The sequence below is a fragment of the Megascapheus bottae genome, chromosome 26, assembly GCF_031878675.1.
Source record: "Megascapheus bottae isolate mThoBot1 chromosome 26, mThoBot2.hap1, whole genome shotgun sequence".
Classification (NCBI taxonomy): Eukaryota; Metazoa; Chordata; class Mammalia; order Rodentia; family Geomyidae; genus Megascapheus; species Megascapheus bottae.
In genome coordinates, this window is record NC_143534.1 from 23384158 (window position 1) to 23407134 (window position 22977).

Here is a 22977-nt window from a genome sequence, read left to right on the forward strand (position 1 = left end):
AGAGTTGATTAGTTATATTCTTAGAAACAAAAAAAAAAAAATTCTGACCACCTCAATAAATTTTAAAGTAAAGCAAAAATATTTGAGAAGATGTAAATATAGCTTGTTTTTTTTTATTTTAAAGGGAATTTAAAAATACTGGCAAGTGAATCACCCAGAGAACTTGAATAGGTATTCATAGATTTCTTCCTCCTCCTCCTCCTCCTCCTCCTCCTCCTCCTCCTCCTCCCCCCCTCCATCCTTGGACTTTCTCAAGGCTAGAGCTGTACCACTTGAACCTCAGCACCACTTCCGTCCCCCCCCCCCCCGCCATGTATGTAGTATCAAGAAAATGAACCCGGGTCTTTGTGCATGCTAGGTGAGCACTCTATACCACTAGGTCAAACTCCTAGCCCTGATACTCTTATTTTCTATACATTACTTTTGACAAAAAAAAAAAAAGATAAAGAAAATACAGGCCATTAGGGATCAGAATGAAATATAAGGTAAAATAAAGGTGAGTGAGGGGAAAAAAATGTAATGCAGAATAGTCAGCCATTTAAAGCCATGTTCTTGAGAATTTTTAAGGTAAGGAAGAAATGTCACCGTGGTAGGGAAAATTTAAGCCTGTCATATATCTTAACCTAAGAGTAGTTGTCTTTAGGCAAAGGAGCATTTATTTATTTAGTGTCAGCTACCAAAAGCGTATTACCATCATGGCTGGCTAAAATATCAGTTCATCTATTTTTACTTTATTTTGTCTTTGAGACAGGGTCTCACTATATAGTTCAGGCTTGCCTTAAACTCTTGATCTTCCTAGAATCTTGGTCTGGTCTCCCCAGTGTTGAGATTAAATCCTCCATTGGAGACTAAATCTTCAATGAAATTGGAGATTTTTAAAAGTCTTTCATTTGTACCTTTGTCTTTTTTTTCTTTTTCTTTTTTTCTTATAATATTTTTTATTGTAATTAGTAAAAGGGTTACATGATATTTGCCAGATAGAAGGTGCATTAATTCACATACATTGATGCCCTTTCACATGTCTTGGTACCCATTTCCCTCCCCCCCCCACACCCCCTGTACCTTTGTCTTTTATATAGTACCTATATTTTACAAATGAAGAAAACATTTCTGATAGAGAAATTCATTTCTAAATTTTACTTGATGTTCTATTGTGTCCAGAAAAACTGTACATGGGCCAGGAGCATGGCCTAGTGGTAGAGTGCTCGCCTAGCATGCACGAAGCTCTGGGTTCAATTCCTATGTACCACATACACTGAAATAGCCAGAAGTGGTGCTGTGGCTCAAGTGGTAGAGTGCTAACCTTGAGAAAGCCCATGGACAGTGCCCAGGCCTTGAGTTCAAGCCTCAGGACAGACAAAAAAGAAAAAGAAAAAAATGTACTTAGTCCCAGGAGTGAAATCAGAGTGATTTAATTTGAAGAATGCATTTTCTTGACTAGAGTTCTGAATGAAGTGAGTCTCTTCCCATGAATTGTCTTTCATTTAAAATTTTATGATATTCAGACTGTTAACACAAAATATAAGAAATCTTAAATATATTCATGAAACATTGAACTCCTGTATTTTATTTTACAGTGTAGCTCTTGCAATATATTATCACATCAAAAACAGGTACGTAGTTGATTGATTTTATGCTAAAAAACATTAATTTTTCACTTATTTCTTACTGTTTTCTAGTTACCTCAACCTTTGGATTTTGTAGTCTTAAATTAGTATCCATAGACTTTCTAAAGATAGTGAAATTTACCAAACTTCCCAGGTAAGTGCTAATTGACTTTGAATTCAGAGGACACCTAGGGGTGATTTGGTTTGAGAAAGAGCTTTTAAAGAAGTTCAGCTACCTCTTTACTTGTTCTTTTCTGTATAACTTGAGTAAACACTTTCTCATAAAATTTTTCTTTAAAATTATAGCATGTGTAACTTTTACATGAAGAAAATGTTGAATTTGTAATTTTGAATTCAAACAATGAAATATGGGGCATTTGAAATATAAGTTTAATGTAATAGGAGCCCTATCTCTGATACTGTTTCTGGCAATGACATTCAGTTCATCAGAAATGTCAATTAAGGAATTAAAACTGCTGTAAATGTTTTACTTCAGAATATCTGTTAGAATGCGTTCATGTGCCAGTTTATTTTATTTTAACATCAAGATTTTGTTTGAAATTGGGGACACCATAACTTTTGTCTGTAATCCTTTCAAAATGTTTTTTGTTTTGTTTTCCCCAGTAACAAAAATTGAAGGCATTTATAAACTATTGAAGGGTAGAATTTTTTTTTTACATTTTGGCTTCGCCTAATCTATTACACATTTATTTTTTAGTTATTTCTTTAGCATCCAAATTATAATACTGAAGCACCTTCCTAATTGTCGTACAAATAAGGACCTCTCTTACTACAGATATGATACTTATATAAGTAGAGTAATTGGTTTCTATATTTTGCTTGAAATTCTGTTGTGTATTGGCTTGGTAATAGAGTTTCTGCATGGTAACTGTGGGTCTTAACAACACCTTAGGCTGTGTACAAACTGAGTAGAGTCAGTGAGGTGGAGGGTAGGTAGCAGAGTTTCCAGCAGTGTTTTGGAAAGGTATCTGAAACAATCACCTTGAAAATCCATCACGACGTTGAGATGGTGTCATTCTGATTTACAGTCTATTGTAGCGCTAGAGAATTTTGAACATCAAAACTTAGAAATCTTGTACAATAGTAAAAATACAAATTTTGTCTTGATGCTTAGTTTTGTGATAGACAAAACTAAGTAGATGTAATATCAGTAATGAAATTCAGGTTTGCTCTCAAACCAGTTTTGAGTTAGCATCTTTAAGAAATGTCTTAGTTCTTGTTTTTGTTTTTTCTTTTAGTGCTGGGGTTGAACCCCAGGGTTGCATGCATGCTAAGTGTGCTCTGCCACAGAGTTCCATCTCCAGCCCAGATTTCTTGATTCTTATACTGTCCTGGAACTTCAAGTTAGTTTAGCTATACATCATAATAAGTGCCAATTTCATTAAGTACTTACTTAGACTTCCCTCAGTATTCCCGAATGTTAATAATAAATGCATATTTCAATTTGTTTTACTGATAATATTTCCATCTTACCAATAAAAAATTGGGGACTTAGTAACATAGCTATAAAGTGGCTATTCGAATTGAGCCCTTCTAAATGAATGGTGATACCTTGAAAGTTCAACTGAAAAGCTAATTTGTCAGCAGCAGATGGATCATTGAAACTGCAGGTCTCTAATGACTGCAGATTCTTTTTTTTGACAAAGATCATGCTGCTTGAGAGAGACAGTGTTGGGATATCTTGTCTTCCATGTACTAATAGTCCACTTCTTAGAGGCTACTGGTTCCCCTGCCTTCATTATTAATTGGGAGCCTGTTTCCTCTGAGAAGTCTCACATTATTAATCTACATTTATATTTCAAATCTGTTTTTGTTTTTAAAATTACTTCTGGCAGATGTTTCTCTAGATTGCTAAGTAGCTTTTCAAGGGAACTTAATCATCAGGAATATTGAACAGGGTTCTTGTTTGCCCAAGGAGTGAGTATGGGGCCAGCTCTGCCTTTTGTACCTTGAACCATCTGTAAGGAGAAGGGATCTCCTGATTCTTCACACTATCAGAGGAGTGTGGCTGGAGCTCACCCAGAAGATGCTAGTTGTAATGCTTTCAAGTTCTACTATTAGGTGGAATTGGTGTTTGGAATAACAGGTGTGTGTGTATGGGGGGAGGTGTATCTAAATTGATTGCAGAGTTCTTGTAAGCAAATGTGTCTTGTAAGCAAATGTGTCTTGTAAGCAAACACATGTATCCGTGTCAGACCTTTAAGAAAGGAGAAAGATGATCTGAAGAAAAATTAGAATATCCCTATTTTAGAAGAATTCCTGTTGTCCAAGTGCAGGAGTAAAAATTTGTTTTGTTGCCTTGTTCTTTATTTTTATACAGGTGGTTAATTTATAGAGCAGAAATTGTAGCATTTAATATGATGGATGGATGTTGGGCAAGTTTGTGAGTGAGCCTTCTAATTTTAAGCCTAGCTGACATTGGAATCAAAGACTATGCAAATTATATATTGTTGTTCAGAAGCAGTGCTTTATAAATTTGTTTTTTAGAGAAAATTTTTAGATAAAACTTAAGGCACAATATTCTTACCTCCAGCATTGCTTACCCATAAGCAAGGTTCATTTTTCATGTGAAAGGTCACAATGGGTTACACTGTTAAACCTACTTCTGAAACTTGAAAGCTACATCCCTAGCAGAAGCTGACAGCCAGAAAGCACTGTAAAGGTTCTCTAAAGGTTATCAGTCTGGAAACCAACTGTTCTTTTTTGGAAAAATGAGAACACCTGTAGCCTCATATTTTAGTATAAAATTGTGAAACTCTTTTTATCAATGCAGTAGCCAGGCTGGGTGTTGTGACCATTTCAAACAGATCTTTAGGACCCATTGAGTATCATTTACTTTCACACTTCTCTGCTCTCTCAGCTTCTGCTCAGAATTCATATACTAAAAGAAATTGAAGTCTTGGCCATTTTATTCCAAGTAAAACAACTTATGCATAAATAACCGGTGGTATCAAATTTTACACTGCTTCTCCTAAAATGCAGTTGAATCATTTATATTGAATGACACTCATTTTTGCAGAATGAAAACTGTATTTTCTCTTCTTCTCCCCACCAGGGACCCAGATGGAAGGATGCTCTTAGATATTTTTGATGAAAACCTTCATCCTCTTTCGGTAACCACCTCTTTATGTTTCACGAGATTGTCCATTTGTTTTTCTTTCGTTCTTACTTGTGATGAGTCATTTGAAGATATTTTTTTTCCCCAGAAATCCGAAGTGCCACCAGACTATGACAAACACAACCCAGAGCAGAAGCAGATTTACCGCTTTGTTCGGACACTCTTCAGTGCTGCTCAGCTGACAGCTGAATGTGCCATTGTCACCCTGGTGAGTGTCTTCATGGTGACCACAGCTGTTCCACACTGTACGAGCTGGCTCAGCACAACAGAGCATGGACCACGTAGGGACTTTTTTTTTTTTAATATGACGTGTTTTATTATCCAGTCTCCAGAAGGGTGGTTTATCCAGAAACCAAAAAAATCAAAATAAACTCAAGAGAGGAGAGGAGGACAAAAACCATCAACTAGCAGGCAGCCAGGTCAGCAGCCCCCCTTCACCCGGGAGGTCCCCGCAGGGACTTTTTATTAAGTAACATTGGGAAGCTCTGTTAGATGCATCAGTGGTATCTTCTTCTGGGAGAACAGAAAATGGATACCCTAAAAGAGAGTGTGATATCTGTCCCATAGTCTCTGCCTAATCAGCGCTGAACTGTTAAATACAGCTAAGTAAAAAACATTTGGGCTAAGGGGGAATAAGAAGAAACAAGACTACTCCCTTTGGGGACCGGGAGTTTGGCCTAGTGGTTAAAGTGCTTGTCTAGCATGCATGAAGACCCGGGTTCGATTCCTCGGTACCACATACAAAGAAAAAAGCCGGAAGTGGTGCTGAGGCTCAAGTGGTAGAGCTCTAGCCTTGAGAAAGTCCAAGGACAGTGCTCAAGCCCTGAGCTCAAGCCCAGGACTGGCAAAAAAAAAAAAAAAAAAAAAAAAAAAAAAAACTACTCCCTTTAATTAACACGTGTTTCCTCTTGTTCATTCCATTTTAATAGAACATATAATGAACATGTACATCCTAAGATGTAGGATACTTGAATGAGTATATATGATGAGTACATCAATTCTGTAGGAACACACCTGCATTGGAATCTTATATTGTTAGCTTCTGTCATGCCATTTCTATGGATAAGATATTCAGGCAATAATGGGAGTAATTGTCGAGACTTGAGAGAAAAACAAGATTCTTACATTCTAGATTCTTAGATTCTTATAACCTTATGGACTATTTATGTCAAATGTCATCTCAGAAGGTTTTGACAGTGTTACCCATTGTAATCTTTTACACCATGTGTAACTCATGAGAAAGGAACCTTGCTTATGAATGAGCACTGCTGGAGATAAGACTATTGTGCCTTGGGCTGGGAAGTTTTGCTTAGTGGTAGAGTGCTTGCCTAGCACGAAGACCTGGGTTCGATTCCTCAGTACCATATACATAGAAAAAAGCCAGAAGTGGTGCTGTAGCTCAAGTGGTAGAGCCCTAGCCTTGAAGAAAGACCAACAACAGTGCTCAGGCCCTGAGTTTAAGCCCCAGGACTGGCAAAATGAAAAAAAAAATATTGTGCCTTTTATTTCTGAGGTTGTTTTCTAACAGAATGGATAACCTAGAGTATCTTTCTATTCCTGCCACCCAAAAAGCTTAGTACCTTAATCTAATTGTACAGTAAACCAGTTTACTTTGTCATTAGTCTGGTCCTCTGTCTCTTGAACTTGCATGTTAAGAGTAAAAATGTTAAGGGTTGTCATGAGATGATGTGAAATAATTGTAGGTTATATGGTCACAATTGGGAAGGAGTCCTGGGGCCCTGCTCTTGGTTGAGGAAAAGAGGAGTCTTGCAAATTTTATGTCTAGGCTGACCCTGAACCAGATGTTCTTGCAGCTTCCCAAGTAGCTAGGATTACAGATATGTCTACAGGTGGTATAAACAGGTACCACCGAAGAGGAAAAAGCAATGAAGTGATTCCGCTGCTGACAATGAGCTACCACTGAGGACAGGGCCCTGCTGTACAGTATCAGAGTGTGCTGGGATGGTCAGTGAGAGTAAGTGGTTTGGCAGGAGCTACTGCTGTTGTTACTGCCAGTGATCATCTTGTGAACAAAGAGCTTTGAGTCAACATTACATCTGTCCCGACCATGGCTACCCAAATGGGAGACTCAGCATCATAGTAGCTTTCAATATATTGTTTTGTTTGGTGTATTTAGTGTTTTTTTAAATAATTTTTTATTTTAATGTATAGAGGGGTTACAGTTATATTCGCCAGATAGAGGGTGCATTGCTTCTCACACATTGGTACCCTTCTTGTGTTTTTGTCCCCAGTTCACCCCCCCTCATTTTCCCCTCCTATTTCAAATAAACAAGTAAACATCTATATAATATACCAGGTAACAAAGTGGGATACTGTAACAATATGAGATTAACCAAAGGGCAACACAAGAGAAGGGAGAAAAATATAAGCAGTGTTTTAACTAGTGTATTTTCACTAGTGAAGCCATACTGGCCAGTAGTTCTCTCTGTACTTTTACAGTGCCAGTTCAGTCTCTTCACCAGTTTAAAAGATCCACTCAAGTTACTGTGTTTTCTTGAATTCCTTTAGTTTATATATGAGTTTCTAGGAATTGTTTGATTTCATTGATTGTATCCTGTTTGTTTGTTTGTTTTTTGAGGAGGTCAAAACATAACTAGATTTATTTCACAAATTAAAACCTGAAAATTGATTTGTTGCAATGAGAATGTAATCTTCTATATCCTCAAGAGACAGATGACTAAGAATACATCTTTCAGGCTTTACAAAAGGTTAAAGTATTGATTTTCTCAACCAAGTGCATTTTCTAATCTTTTATAAACCCTCCACTGGATTTTTTAATTAAAGAATTTATTTACATTGATTTTTACATCATATATCAAATGACGTATTTAACAAACAAATATTCAAGAAGGGATCTATATACAACCACTGGCACTTAGATTTTAGAACATAATTAAAATTAGGCTGAGGGTTTGTATGTCATAGATACATATTAATCTATGTAATAAAACATGTCTATAGAGTCATAGAGTGTTATGTCTATGTAGTTGTGTTTATATTTCCAATACCATGTCCATAGTACTGGGTATGCAAATATTGAGTCCTTGCTCTTGTACTATTTGGAGAGAGTGGGCATCCTTGTCTCGTTCCTGATTTTAGAGGAAATGGCTTTAGCTTTTTGCCATTATGTATAATGCTAGCTATACATTTGTCATACTTTATTATACTGAGGGATATTCCATGGATTCCTAGTTTCTCTAGAGCTTTTAGCGTAAAGGGGTGTTGGATCTTTTCAAATGTTTTTTCTGCATCTGTTGAGATAATCATCTGATTCTTTTCCTTGCTCCTGTTGATGTAATGAATTATATTTGATTTGTACATATTGAACCAGCTTTGCATCCCTGTGATGAATGAATCCTATTTGATCATAGTATGTAATTCTTGATGAATTGTTGAAGACAGTTGGCCAGTATTTTGTTGAGAAGTTTTGCATCAATATTCAAAGAAATGGGTCTATAGTTCCCTTTCTTTGATGAGTCCCTGGTTTGGAGATGAAGGTTATGCTGGCTTCATAGAATGAGTTTGGCAAAGAGCCTTCACTTTCAATTTCATTGAAGAGATTGAGGCGTATTGGTGTGAGGTCTGCTTTGAAGGCCTTATAGAATTCAGCTGTGAATCCATCAGGTCCTGGGCTTTTCTTGGATGAGAGGTCTCTTATTGCCATTTCAACTTGAAATAGGTCTGTTTAGTTGGTTTAGGTCTTCTTGGTTTGGCTTGAGTATATTAGTATTGGCTAGAAATTCATCCATCTCTTCTAGATTCTCAAATTTGTTGGTATAAAGGTTTGAAAAGTATTCCCTATGATGCTCTGGATCTTGGTAATTTCTGTCGTGATGATTTTATTTTTGAGTTTTAAAAGATGTATGTTTTTTCCTTAAGGTTTGTATGTACTTGGTTTTGGATACAGTGACCCTAAGGGACACATGATACTGGAAAGTAACTATAAGCTGTACATTTTTAAGTTTTGTTTTGTTTTGGTTTGTTATTGCCTGTCCTGGGGCTTGAACAGGCCTGGGCAAGCTGTTCTACCTCTTGGACCACATCTCTATTTCTGCCTTATTGTGGTTAATTGGAGATAAGCATCTCACAGATTTTCTTGCTCAAGACTGGCTTTGAACTGCGATCCTCAGATATCAGCCTGCCAAGTGGCTAGTATGACAGTGGTGAGCCACAGATACTCAGCCCATTTTTAAGATTAAAAAAAAAAAGATTTAAGAAACTGCCTCTTTAGTAGTGAAGTACTGAACACAGTTTTTCCTATATGGATTCAGTACATAGCTCAGTGCCACCATTCCATCCTGGCAAAGCTCCTGTTCAGATAGAAAAAGGGGAGAAAGTTGTAAGCCTTCGTCTCCCCTAACTTCCCTGGGTATTGTTCACTGCTGAACACAAATTAAGTCATTAGGAAGCTTCTGGCTATTTGGGAAGAGCATTTGGCCTACCCCGCCTGTGGCTTAGGAACCAGGAAAGGTTTTGTGGAAGAGCCAGCTAAGCCAGGTACCCTGTGCTCACTAATGTCGGACTTTCCTGAGTCTGTTGAGGCTTTGCTTCTCCTAAAATGTATGTCCCTTCTCCTAACCTCCTCCCAACTCTCTGTCTTTCTTTTTTTCCCCTCATTGCTGATGCACCCCTTCCCTCTCTCGCAAGGTTCCTGTCTGAAGTGTCCTCATGCTGACTTGGTTATTGTGAGAGAAACTTGATTTCCATCTCAGCTGTATATGTAATAGGTCTAATTTAGGTACTTGCAAACATGTGACTTGACCTTGTGAGTTCTCCAAACTAGAACAAAACAGAGCATACCAGGTTTGTTTCTCCCCTTTCTGTATCATTCTGTATCTAGCCCTTTAAAAATGGAAGGGGGGGGGGCCTGGTTCTTCTCTTCTGTCTTAGGTTCTCACCCCAAGCCACCCTACTGATTGTATCATAGACTTAAATTTACATCTTCATTTATTTTCCTTTGAGCTCTGAACCTGCATATTCATCAACCAGTGATGACTTCTAGGCTACTCCAGACATAAAGCATCCAGTCTGACCTGTGCATGAGCTGTGCCTCATACCTCAAATCCTACTTTGAGGCAAAGACTGGAAGAATGGTGGATCAAATCCAAATCCAGACTGGACAACAAAATTCATAAGACCCGTATCTATAATTAAGCAATTCACCCCCCCTAAAAAAAAGGCTGTGAGTAGAAAGTGGTAAGAGTGCTAGTAGCCCTAGGACTAACACAAAAAAAGAGGGGGGGAAGAGGGGAGAGGAAAGAAAGAGAAGAAAAAGCAAGGCACTGGTGGTTCATGCCTGTAATTCTAGCTAGTCAGGGGACTGAGATCTAAGGATCACTATTTAAGGCCAGCCAGGGCCCGAAAGTCCATGAGACTCTTACTTCCAATTAACCACCAGAAAACCATCTGGGATTCTCCTAGCAGAGGATCACAATAGCTCAAAAGCTATGTACATATGGTCATTCAGAATGAGACTAAACAAAATGAACTCTAGGAATCTAATAACAACAGATCCTGGAGGGGATGCGGCCAGGAGGGATCACTACTACGCTGTTGGTGGGCGTGTAAACTCGTTCATCCACTATGGAAAGCAGTATGGCAGTTCTTCAAAAGACTAAACATAGAGTTCCCCTAGGACCCAGCAATTCCACTACTTGCCATTTACCCAAATGTCCAGAAACAGGGACATACTAAATCCACTAGCACAATGATGTTCATTGCAGCACTATTTACCATAGCAAAGATATGGAACCAACCCAGATGCCCCTCAGTTGATGAGTGGATCAACAAGATGTGGTATTTATACACAATGGAATTCTATGCTGCTGTCAAAAAGAATGATATCACCCCATTTGTAAGGAAATGGAAAGACTTAGAAAAAAATCATATTAAGTGAAGTAAGCCAGACTCAAATGAACATAGGCTCAATTGTTTCTCTCATTTGTCCTAATCAATAGAAACCTTGGGCTCTCCTAGCAGAGATTTATAATAGAGCAAAACCTAGATACATATGGCCATATAGGATGACGCTAAATGAAAGGACCTCCAGAATATAGAAACAAAAGCCATATAATAAGTGATTGTTGTCCTTAATGTACTATGTTATCTCTCATCTCTTTTGCTGTCCCTTAGTTATCTCATATTCTTACAGTATTTCACCTTGTTATCTTATACATTCTATATATGCTTATTTGGTTATTTGAAATCGGATAGGGAAGGGGGGAGCACAAGATGAGGGGCAGGGGTGGAGAGAGGGCAATGGGGACCAAAACATGAGAAAGGGTATCAATGTTTGTGAAGTAATGCACCTTCTATCTGGCGAATATAATGTAACCCTTCTATTAATTACAATAAAAATATATGAAAAAAAGAAATGAACTCTAGGATATGGAAACAAAAGGTTTATTCTTTGTGACTGTTGTTCTTAATGTACTATGTAAAGTTATTTCTTTTCTCTTTTTTCACTTATAATTAATCTCAAGTGGTTACTATGTCTGACTTTGTTACCTGGTATATTGTATATACATTTATTTACTTATTAGAAATAGTGAATGGAAGGGTGAAAACAAGATGATTAGGAAGGGGTGAGAGAGGAGGGAAAGGGGGACAAAACATGAGAAGGGGTATGAAGATTCGAGAAGTAATGTACCCATTACCTGATTAATGTAATTATAACCCCTCTATGCATTATCCCAACAATAAAATACAAAAAAGAAAGAAAAGAAATGACAGTGTTATAGTGTTAGAGCACAAGCTTAGCATTTCAGTCTTTGGGTTCAAACCCCTGTACTAGCAAAAAAGGAGAGAAAAGAAAACAAACCAAACCACATCAGAGCCTTTGATTGTTTCAATGGCTACTTCTTCCTGTGCTCCCTGGCTGCAGGGACCCCACCTGTCCAGCCACTCAGGATCCTAGGAGCTCCTGTCGCTATCCGCTATCCGTATTGTCTCCTGCAGCTGTCTAGAGCCAGCCTGCTGCCCTCTTTGTCAGGTCCCCACTTCACAGGCTGCTTCTCTGCCAGAATTCCTTCCTTTCCCTATTTGCTATGCCCCTTTACAGCCCTGCATCTAAGAGACCTCTTCCTTATCCCTTCAAGGTTAGCACAGGGCCTGCTAGAGTGTGCTTGCTTCTTATATCATAAGTGGTCCATTCAGTTGCCTGCCTTGAGTAAAACTCTTTTGTTTATTTGTGCTCAAGGGCATTGTCCTGTACTTTGCATCATTTACATGATTGCTGCTCACCAGTGTTATTTCCCTTTTTCTCAAGACTTTCCCAAAGTTCATCTCCTTGTAGTCTTATGGGGTGCCTGGCATGGTCCTTCCTATTTGTGAATATAGTTGTTATTTCATTGAAAATAGCCTGCACGTTGTATGAATGTATCTTTTCATATTTAAGCATAATGATATTACATATGTGAGTAATTATAATACTAGATAGATTTCTTCATCTTTTTTAGAAAACAGGTTCTCAAGAGTGTGAACATTGTTGAATTTCATTTCTTTCTCATGCAGAGCTCTATTTTGCAACTAATAATACTGTTAAGAAATAAGGTTCCATGACTCAGAAAAGTATAAAACATGCTAATAAACAGATTTTTACTTTGGAAAAGTAAAAGGCATTCTTATGTCTCATGATCCAGTTTAAGTAATGGATTTTGTGCATACTTTTGGCCTAGCTGCTGCAGAAGAAAGTATGGTGCTCCTCAAGCAAGGGAGCATAGAGTTACCATATGGTCCAGCAGTTCCACTTCTAAGTATAACACACAAGAGTCAAAAGTACAGACTTGGTAAGATATTTCTATACTAGTGTTCATGGCAGTGTGATTCACAGTAGCTGTAAGAGGATGTGATTCAAACAATCACTGGCAGGTGATAGAGTAAACAAAATGGAGCATAGGCATACAATATGCTGTTACTACTCATCATTAAGCCAGATGCTAGAAAGTTGAGCAATGGTTGCCAGCGCTAGGGGAAGGAGGCAAGGGAGGAGTTGTTTAGCAAGTGTTAAGAGTGCTAGTTTGGGATGATGGAATATCTGCAGTTGGATAGTGATGATGGCTCCAGATCTGTGAATGGACTTAATGCTTCAGAATTCTACACCTGAAAATAGTTGAATGGTAATGTCATACTGTATGTCTTTTATCATAATAAAAGCATCACTTCATTAGCAATGACGTGTAAAGCTACAATTATCTCAAAAATGTCAATGTTACAAATCCCAGTAGGTAATCTGTGTAGGTTTATCCCCTTTACATCTTTGTAATTTTTGTTGGGACAGTTGAGGTATTTGTGTTGAATTTATAGTTGATAGAATGAAAAGTTAACCCATGGCTCCTAGGACAGTCTTAGCAGTGTTTAAGGTCCAGCTAAATGTCTGTGATCAGGTAATGCCTTCAGAGGCTTTCAGAATGAAGCTATGAGTAAATCTAGCAGTATGCAGGAAAAAACTAAGGATACTTTAGCTCTTCATTGTTGTATCTTCCCAGGTATACCTTGAAAGACTCTTAACGTATGCAGAGATAGATATCTGTCCAGCCAACTGGAAGCGAATTGTTCTAGGGGCAATTCTGCTGGCCTCCAAAGTGTGGGACGACCAAGCGGTGTGGAACGTGGATTATTGCCAGATCCTGAAAGACATCACAGTGGAGGACATGTGAGTGGCTGTCATCTTCCACGTCTCATTGGCCGATTTGAGAGGGAAACGCCCCCCTCTTAGATGGTTTATCTAGGATAGAATGATGATTTTGACTAAACATCTATTGAGCTAGGGTATGTTCTGGGCAAGCATTTCTTTAATTAGGAGGTATAGACCCCCCACGGTGATCATTTATGTTTGAAGGTCTTTATCTTATAGTAGACTAATAATAAAGCTTTCATGCCTCACACTGTCCTCCTTAAGAAGAAGAACTAAATTATTATCCTGTCCTGTTTAGTTTCCAAGTCCATTTTCATGTTTTGTCTCCTATCCCAAGAGCATGTGTGGTACACCATCCTTGCTGCCTGGTCTCCCACAGCTCACTGGAAGAGCTTCCACCATGGCTGGGCTCTGGAATCTTGTGACTTCTTAGCTGGATCAACTCTCACAGCCCTGTGAAAATTATTAGTAGGAGGCCTATCTAGATCCTTTGTGGTCAGAGAACACAAGGATGTGTAGAGGCACTTAACTAGGATGAGCTGCTTATAACCCCTTGTAGTTTATTGTCATGCAAACATTCTTGCCAGTTTTTTTTCCCCCCTGTACTTTTTGTGGCACTTAGCTCTTCAATAAACTCCATGAGGAGGTTTTAGTTTGGGGAGGTTACCAACTGTATCCTAACCTATATCCAGTCTCAGGAATGTAGGATCTTCACAAAACCTATGTGGGCTGCCAGTATTGGAGAATGCCTAGGGCATGTAGCACATACACAGAATGGTTTCAGATCCTCATTAGCCTCTGCCAGTTGTTTCTGGTTTCCAGTTCACCAGAACACATTGTGGCACCTTCAAAGCACGCTAATTATGCTTGTAGACACCTTAGTTCTAGGCTTGATCTTGCTGTAGACACATAAAGCCTTTTTCCTGGGGTCTGAGAATTGGTGGAAAATGAGACCATTTGAGTCACGACCAGGGATGGAAAAGTTGTTTTATTGAACGAGAAATGGCTAATGCATAAGGACGATATCCGAGGTCAGGATCTCAGAAGACCATGCAAGGCTGTTTCTGCAGGCTACTTTTAAGCCTAAAATGCACAGGAATTTTCCCTCTTGCCTAATTATAGTGCTTTGCTTATTTCTTTGAAAGTTGGATAACTTTGACAAGACAGGAAACTGGTCAGAAAGCATCTGGTGACAAAGTAGGAAGCGCCTCCTCCGAGGGCTTTCAGGTAGAAGCGGGGCAAAACAAGTTTGGTAACTACAGGCCAGGCTGCATGAACTCATAGAACAGTAGAACAACACAGACTATTTCTGGTAAAAGATATGGCTCGTTACTTTCTGAAAAAATAATCTAGTCATAAACAGCCACAGCCAGTGTCTTATAAGTGTGGGTCATACAGAGCAAAATCACATTCAGAATAAGTACAAATTCAGAACAAGTTGAATTTTACAGAAGGAGCGAGCTGGAACTTTATAGTAGGGGCGAGCTGGAAAGCTTTTAGTTTCAATCAATAAAACAATATTGGCATTATATGTAATATAGGGAATACTAAAAATTAGAACAATAACTTGTTCACACCATTTCACTGATCTGTGTTTCTTTCTCTTATATACTCAGGAAAAAAAAGATGTTTTTGGTAAAAATGATAAAAATCAGATTTAATATAATCAAATTTCAAAGTGGAAAGAGCTACCAGAGTGGCATCACTAAGACCACAAGGAAATGGACATCTCCTTGGGTGCAAAGTAGTAAGAAATTCTGGCCTGATTCCTTTATTAGTAATAGGGTCATTCTTTTATCATCTCCCTGGCACATTTGCCCAGAATTGCTGCCATGGAGTGACTTTGTGGTAGTCCTTTGCTGTTTGTGTGTATTATAGGGAATGGATTGTTGACTTGGTGTGAGTTGTGGAACACACAGAGGGCCCTTGGCTCCAATCTAGTGTACACTACAAGTCAGAAGAAAACAACTGCTGAGGTCACACTTAGTTTGTAAATAATTTGACCATTTATGTCCCAACTATTTTGAAAAGGAAATGATATATAATCTAAATATACCAAAGAAGCATTGAAGCTAAAGAACAGAAGCACTGAAAGATAAAGAGCATTTGAGGTGAGGAGGTGATGTCCATGCTCTCATCCTGCAAAACTGAACTTTTATATAAACTTGTTTTGAAACTTTGCAGAAAGCTGGGGTGTGGCTCAATGGTAGAGCACTTCTACAGCATCAGAGAGGCCCTGGTTCCTTCTATGGTATCACAACACAAAACACACTTCAAGAAAATGTTTATGAAGTATTTGTGGGTAGTTATTTGTTTGATTCTCTAAGTAATTATACGATGTACCTGTTGTTTCCACTTTCTCAATCTGGATACTGAGGCCTTGAGAAGTTAAATAACTCTCCTAATCCAGTGAACACTTATTATACATGGAGTAGATGGCAAAATGAGTGAAATGCTAATGTGCTAGGCACAAGTTACAACCAAATGCCTGAAATACGCATTTTTAAAATTTGTCATTCTCTCTTTACCTTTATAGAGAGTAAAAAAAAAAATAAGTAATTTGGGAATTTCAGGTATCCTGAAATTTTAAATTAAAAAAATAGGAAAAACTTCTGGGTATATTTATAATAACAACAATTTAATATGAATAGTAATAATAGTAGGAACTATCATTTATTGATTGTTTATGTTTCACACATGACAATGGGACACCAGGAAGTTAAATAGAATACCCAGGTTCTATGGTTAGTATCTAACAAAGCCAGAATTTCTTCTCAGCAATTTAGGTTAAAACTACTTTATTTATCTATAAGTCTTGGGGGTGGGGGAGTAGGAGCTGGCTAATTGGTTGTTTTCTTGTTGTTTTGGGTGGTACTGGGGTTTGAATTCAAGCCTTTACTGGCCCATACTCCCATTTGTGTTTTCCCAAATAGCTGAAATGACACACATGTGCCACTCTATCCAGCCATTAATTGAGATAATAGAGTCTTGCTCAATTTTTGCCAGGACTATTCAGACTGTGTGATACTTTACCATTTTTTAAGCCACATGATTCCTTCTTAGTATATTATGTTTATCTATGGTATATTAGCATACTATAAACATTCATTCCTCTGGAAAAATGATCAAATTGTAACTATCAATTGTAACTAATATTTGGAACTATGTAAACTTTCTCTTGACAAAAGATGGAAGAAAGCAAGAATGTTAGCCAAAAGAATATTCTCTCAACCAGTATCTATCTTTTTAGATCTGAACATTTACATTGTTCCTCTTTTTGAACTGATACTTCCTTTGTTTCTTTTCACATTAATTTATTCCCCGAAATTGTAACAAAAAATGTACCAATATATTAAACCTACAATGCTATTATTTTATGGAAACAGTGTTCTAACTTGTTAAGATATCTCCAATTTGGAGTCATTAGCACAAAGCCTCAGAACAATGTAAGGGGCTGTGTATGAATGGTTCCTAGAATCCCAGAACTCAGGAGATCTAGGCAGAAACAAATGAGAGTTCCAGACCAGCTTTGGCTGCACAGAAGCTTTCTCTTTAAGACAAATAAAAATTAAAAAGTATTTATTGAAAACATTAGCCAGCTGTGGTGGCACCATCAAGAGGTTCATGAGTTCGAGAGTGCTGGTGGCTCACCCCTGTAATTCCACCTACTCAAGTGGCTGAGATCTGAGGATTGTGGTTCAAAGCCAGGCTGGGCATGAGAGGCTGTGAGACTCCTAGCACCAATTTACCAGAAGTTCCAGAAGTGGCACTGTAGCTCAAAATGGTAGAGCACTAGTGTCCAGGCCCAATGTTCAAGCCCCATGACCAACAAAAGAGAGGAGCTGGGGGAGGGAGGGAGAAGAGGAAGGGAGAGAGGGAAAGAGGAAAAGAAAGAAGGAAGGGAGGAAGGAAACTATAAATCTTTAAATATAAAAAGTTAAAATCTTAAGGGAAGTAGATCTCTATGAGATTGCGTTAGCTGTTTTTTTCTCCATTATTTCATTTTTTATGTATTAGAAAAATATCACTCATTCCTGGGGACTTAATATTTCTTCCATGTTGGCCCAGTGTTAGCACTCCTTTGAATGTATAAGATGATAGTTACCTCATCACAGACCTGATCTCATATCTCATTAGGACCTACTTCTGAAATGACCCTGGTCTTCTAGAAAGGCCAACAATGTATTAGATGGTGAAAATAACTCTCTTTGTTCCATCTTAAAAGGCCTGTTTTCAAGTTAATATGTTTTACCAATTGAGTTATATTTCTGTTTATGTAACAGTCACTTCTGAAGTATGCTTTTTGTTTATTGACTAGAATATATTTCTCACAAACATTTACTTCAAAACTGCTTCCTCATATTTTTCCAAATCAGGACAGTAAGGCCTATTCTCTATATTATTGATAGTTCACAGCAAGCCATCAGATGTCCCTTTAAGATGTGCTGCAGTTTGGAAATTCATTTTTGAGACTATTTCTATTTTGTAAGTCCTGCTTTTATTTGAAAACATAACAGTTATAAAATTCCCATTCCCCTAAAACGTTGCCAGGAATATTCATGAAACACAAGCTGTAGATTTTTTCCCTCCAACTGTCCCTAGAAAAATGTCATCTTGTTCCAAGATGCTTCACTCATAACTTGGACTTTCAGTTGGAATGAATGGTGCCATATACTGTTGTGGATAGGTTTCTCAGACCAGTTCTAAAATATTAAAAAGTTTTCTTGTCACACCAAGCTTAAGCTCTGCAGTGATGCCTAGTAGCCAGAAGGTGGCAGACTAGCCATAACCAGCTCCCATAGTCTCCTGGAATTGCCCCATTGTAGCACATTTATTTTGGCACTTCTGGTTGAGTTTTGACATTCCTACCTTACTGAGATACTACTTGAGTTCTAGTGTTTGACACAATAATCTCATAAAGTCTCCTTTAAATTAAGAATGAATAGAAGACATTTAAAGCTAAAAACCCCAAGTAAAACGTAAAATTTAGCATTAATATGTAATGAGGCTTGCCACCTTCTCTCAGTTAGTTTTAAAAAATCTGGGTGCAGTTGGGTTTGGGTAGCTCACACATGCAATCCTAGCTACTTGAGACTGAGATCTGAGGATCACAGTTTAAAGTGAGTTGAGCAGTTCTGAAAGTAGGGGAAAAGGGGAGCTGGGAAACAAACTCAACACCCTTTGTTACCAAGGGACCTGTTAGAAATGGGACTCTCCAGAGTCAGCCTGGGTGTGGCCCACCTGATAGCTAGGTGCCACAAACTGAGAACTCAGCTCCTTTTAAAGGGGCTGGGATTGAAACCCCAATGCAGTCTTTCCCCTCAGCATGCTTTTAAATCCTTGCCCACTCATTTCTTCCAGAGATAGGAAAAGACATTTCCCAGTCCTCTTTAGGTCTACATAGGCCTAGCTTATTCTCTGGGTGGTCATCTCAAGGCTTCTGCATCACTCAGAAACAGTATTTGACTATTGCACCACATCAAGTCCAGCTCAAACTAGACAAGGCCAAAGGCAGGCCTTTAACATTTATAGCCAAAGTGGCTGTGAAAGGCATCTTCTGGTGAGCCAGTTAATCAGGCTTCATCCTTGTGAACCCAAATAGATTCAGTTTTTAAAATCTCTGTGGTGGTTGAACTAGCTCTGGTGTCTAACCAGGTAATTAATTAGATACCCTCCCCTGTCTCCCACCACACAAGCTGCAGCTTTCTACAGTCAGGTCTCTATGGGTCTCTATGGGTTTGGCAGCCACACTGGCTCACTGGAACAGCTAAGTCTATGCTATGTTTGCTTTTTCATTGCAGGAATGAGCTAGAGCGACAGTTCCTTGAATTGCTCCAGTTCAACATCAATGTCCCTTCCAGTGTGTATGCCAAGTATTATTTTGATCTTCGCTCTCTGGCAGAAGCAAACAACCTGAGCTTTCCCTTGGAGCCTCTGAGTAGGGAGCGGGCTCACAAACTGGAGGTAAGGTAGTTTAGGACAGACATTGCTATGCAGAGCAGAAGACCATGCGGATGCTGTAGATGTGTGTGACCATAGTGGCAATCTCCCGGCTTAGGAAAGCTCATCTGACTAGTAGAGGGAAAGATTTAACTTAGGCACTGTTTTGGCATTAACTATAGAGCCTTTGACTGAACTGGTGGATGGTGCAACCCTGTCCTAAGAGATCCCTATGCTGCTCGCTCCACCATCTGTCTCAAGTGAAATGCCAACACTTTTAGCATAATCTTGTCCAACAGGACAAGGAAGAGATATGTGTTAGGATTACAATTTAAAAATTGTATTTATTTACACAAACAAGTAGGTGATGTGGAAATCCCAAGAAGGATACGGCAAAATAATGGAAAAGATACTTAGCTTGGAGGTTAAAGGAAAAATGCAGAGATGTTTGTAGACCTCAGTCATTCCGGTGTGTTTATCCCAACTATTGTAGTGAAAATAGCCATTCAGTTTCCTAATTCTCATCTATTAAGAGCACTGTGGAGTGCATACTACCACTTCAGAGGCAGGAGGATCACAAGCTCAAGGATTAAAAAAAAAAAAGGGCGGGGGGGGGGGGGACAGGGGCAGGAGTGTGGCCTAGTGGTAGAGTGCTTGCCTAGCATGCACAAAGACCTGGGTTCAATTCCTCAGTACCACATACATAGAAAAAACCCGGAAGTGGTGCTGAGGCTCGAGTGGTAGAGCTCTAGCCTTGAGAAAGTCCAAGGACAGTGCTCAGGCCCTGAGCTCAAGCCCAGGATTGGCCAAAAAAAGTGGGGGTGGGGAAGAAATCTAGAATTCTGGAATGCCTTCCTCTGAAGCATTTGTTCCAAGTCACATGTCCAGACCTATGCAAGCACATATATAAAAGAGTTTTTCACTAATCACGAGCCTATACCTCAGTTGCACTGCAGGCCTTTTGCCTGATGTTATGGGCTCTGAGTGCTCCTGCAGTGCTGAGGAGAGGAACTGGAAGAAAACCAGATCATCCCACCTGCGAGCACAGGCTGGGGAGTACTGGGGGGTGGTGCTTATCATCTATTCACACCACCACCACCTGAGGTTCAAGTAAAGAAAGAAAACTCACCTGTCTTGAGCTGCTGTGCTTCTGGAGTTCTTTAGGGCCTAGAAAAGGCTAGTCATGCCTGATAAAGCTGTACTTCTCTAAGAATCAGAGCCTGGCTGGACAGAATGGCCTCAGGAAAAGCAATGGAAGCCTTTGAGGTCATTTGTAAGAAGTGAGAATGTATAAATTTCCCATACCCTTGCATCCTTTTAGTCCAGTTGTTAGCAAATTATATTCCATGCCAGAAAGAAAGGAAAGACTTCATAGTAGGAACTATAGGTACCTAAAGTGCTGAACCTGTTCAGATCTAGTGCCACACACTGGCTATACTGCAGAGCATAGCCAAGGCAAACACAAAATGCCTTTTTGATAATTGGACATTTGGCTTTGAAATAATCTGTGATGAAGGCCAATATAACTTTGCATAGTAAAATCTGAAGTACATGTAGATTGCCAAGTTGGTGCTGTTATGTTACTGCATTCAAACTCAGTAGGCTAAGAGGCAACAGGTAACATTAGGGAATTTATCTGCTGGGTACCCAGTGGGCTTATTCCTGTAATCCTAGCTATGCAGGAGGTTAAGATAGGAAGATGGTGGCCCAAAGCCAGGGCAGGCAGGCCAGTCCTTGAGACTCTAACCATTAAGAAGGCAAATGTTGTGGCTTATGTGGTAGAGCAAGTCTTGAGCAAAAAAAAATCACAGGTACACTACTTAGGCCCCTAAAAGAAGAATTTGCTCTAAAAATGACCATTCCTATAATGCCCCTTAGGAATCTGATTTTCTTTTCAAATATATCACCTATATTATGGGTGCGTACGTATGGGATGAGAGGTCTTCAGATTTGCATAGCCTGTCCAGTTCTTCCTCATTTGGACAAAGAGTCCTCCATTACTGTTTCTCTGCTCCAGTCCATCTTGTGTTTTTGAATGCAATCTGGGGTTTTATTATGTTCCTTTAACATGGTGGGCAGGTTTGTACAGCCTGAGGAGTAAAGGTTGAGCAACCAGCTTCCTCTCTGTCTTGGCCCAACCCTTGCAGCCTGGCCTGGCCTGGCCTGGCCTGGCCTGGCCCACCACTCCCCTTGTCAGTATCATGTGGCTGGGGTTTCCTGTTCTAGCTGAGGATTCTTAAATGGCTGCCTCCTCCAGACAGTCCTTGGAACCTGGTTCTGATACCAGTTGCAGGTGTTCCTACTTCCTCTGCTTCCAGGCATTTGGGACACACGCCCGATAGTTTCCATGTTGTGTTTTGTACACATCTCAGTTGGAATTTACACTCACACCAGGGAACCATTGGGAGCAGAGCTTCTCTTAGAGCTACCTGGTGAAGAAGGGTATCCGCAGTAGATGGCAGGTTATGGGTATGGTAGATTAGCGGTACATCAGGAGTGTGAGGAGGGCAGCCTTGGGATAGGGTGTGGGGGTTGTTCACTGAGGTGGGAGCCTTAAAAACCTAACTGCCCCAGGCCCAGAGTGGGCAAGCCCTGATCTTCAGCGTTTCTTCTGCAGGCCATCTCTCGCCTCTGTGAGGACAAATACAAGGACTTGAGGAGAACCACGAGAAAACGGTCGGCAAGTGTTGACAACCTGGCTCTGCCTCGGTGGTCCCCGGCCATTATCTCCTAACCACTGCACCCCGCTCAAGGCCAGCCCTGAGTTTCTCCTGTTGTTTGAGAAAAGACAAACGTTGGGGTGGTTTGGTTTTGGGGTTTTTTTCCTCTTCTGTTTTAACTCATAGTTCTGTCAGGCTGCCTTCACGCCCACCTCCGCGCTGTGTCCCCGCACACAGCAAGGCTTCAAGGGACGCAAGATCAGTTCTGGAAATCCTGGGCCACACCTTTCCCCGGGCTAACAGCACCTCATTCTAGAGGAAATGGACGTCCATCCCGGAGGAGGTCATGAGGGACAGGAAAGACGTGTAGAGGCAGGGAAAGGATTGAGTGGTTGGTCGGTGGGAACCACAACGTAGCTAGCAGAGTTGGATGCACAGTGAAGACAGGAGCGCCCGGCCATCGCCCCCTCCCCCCTCGGGATCAACCATTCTGTAAGACTTCCTGCATTCCTTCTTGCTGCTTTTTGGAATTTGGGGGATTTTTGTTTGTTAGTTTTTATTCTGTTTGGTTTTGGTCCCACAGAGCAGAGAATATAGTTTGTACCCACCATGGCACAGACTTCCAAATAAATAGTACTGGTTGTTTCTCTCTGCACTATTTTTGTGAGCTGTCTTCTGAGCTTTCTTCCTCACTGTGGGATGTGCTTGTTACATTTATGTACATCTTTATTTTATGTCTTTCTCCTTCAACAATGGCAAAATTAATGACTATAGTGCTGAACCAAAAGTGTCCCTCCTTACTCCCTCACCCCAAGAAAATTCTAGATCACATGGGTGCTTGTGCCTTCCAATTTTCTTGTAGTTGTTATGGTGTTATTTTTCATTTTCTTTTTTCTTCTGACCTGAAGTGATAGAAAAATCAACCAGCCTCTGTGAAGAGGGCTGAGAGCAACTGCAGCAAGGTCCATTGTCGGG

General features: G+C 39.6%; 1 protein-coding gene across 6 annotated transcripts in view; it reads left to right on the plus strand.

The window, feature by feature from the left end:
* Ccny (cyclin Y) overlaps positions 1-22657 on the plus strand; it is a 189685-nt gene extending 167028 nt beyond the window's left edge. For all 6 annotated transcript variants that reach the window (XM_090319153.1, XM_090319152.1, XM_090319154.1 and 3 more), the window contains 6 exons: positions 1578-1613; positions 4684-4741; positions 4835-4954; positions 13254-13420; positions 19204-19366; positions 21960-22657. In XM_090319153.1, the coding sequence (XP_090175279.1) occupies positions 1578-1613; positions 4684-4741; positions 4835-4954; positions 13254-13420; positions 19204-19366; positions 21960-22076 (661 nt within the window). In that variant the 3' untranslated portion in view covers positions 22077-22657. The remainder of the gene's footprint in view (positions 1-1577; positions 1614-4683; positions 4742-4834; positions 4955-13253; positions 13421-19203; positions 19367-21959) is intronic.
* Positions 22658-22977: the final 320 nt, after the last annotated feature.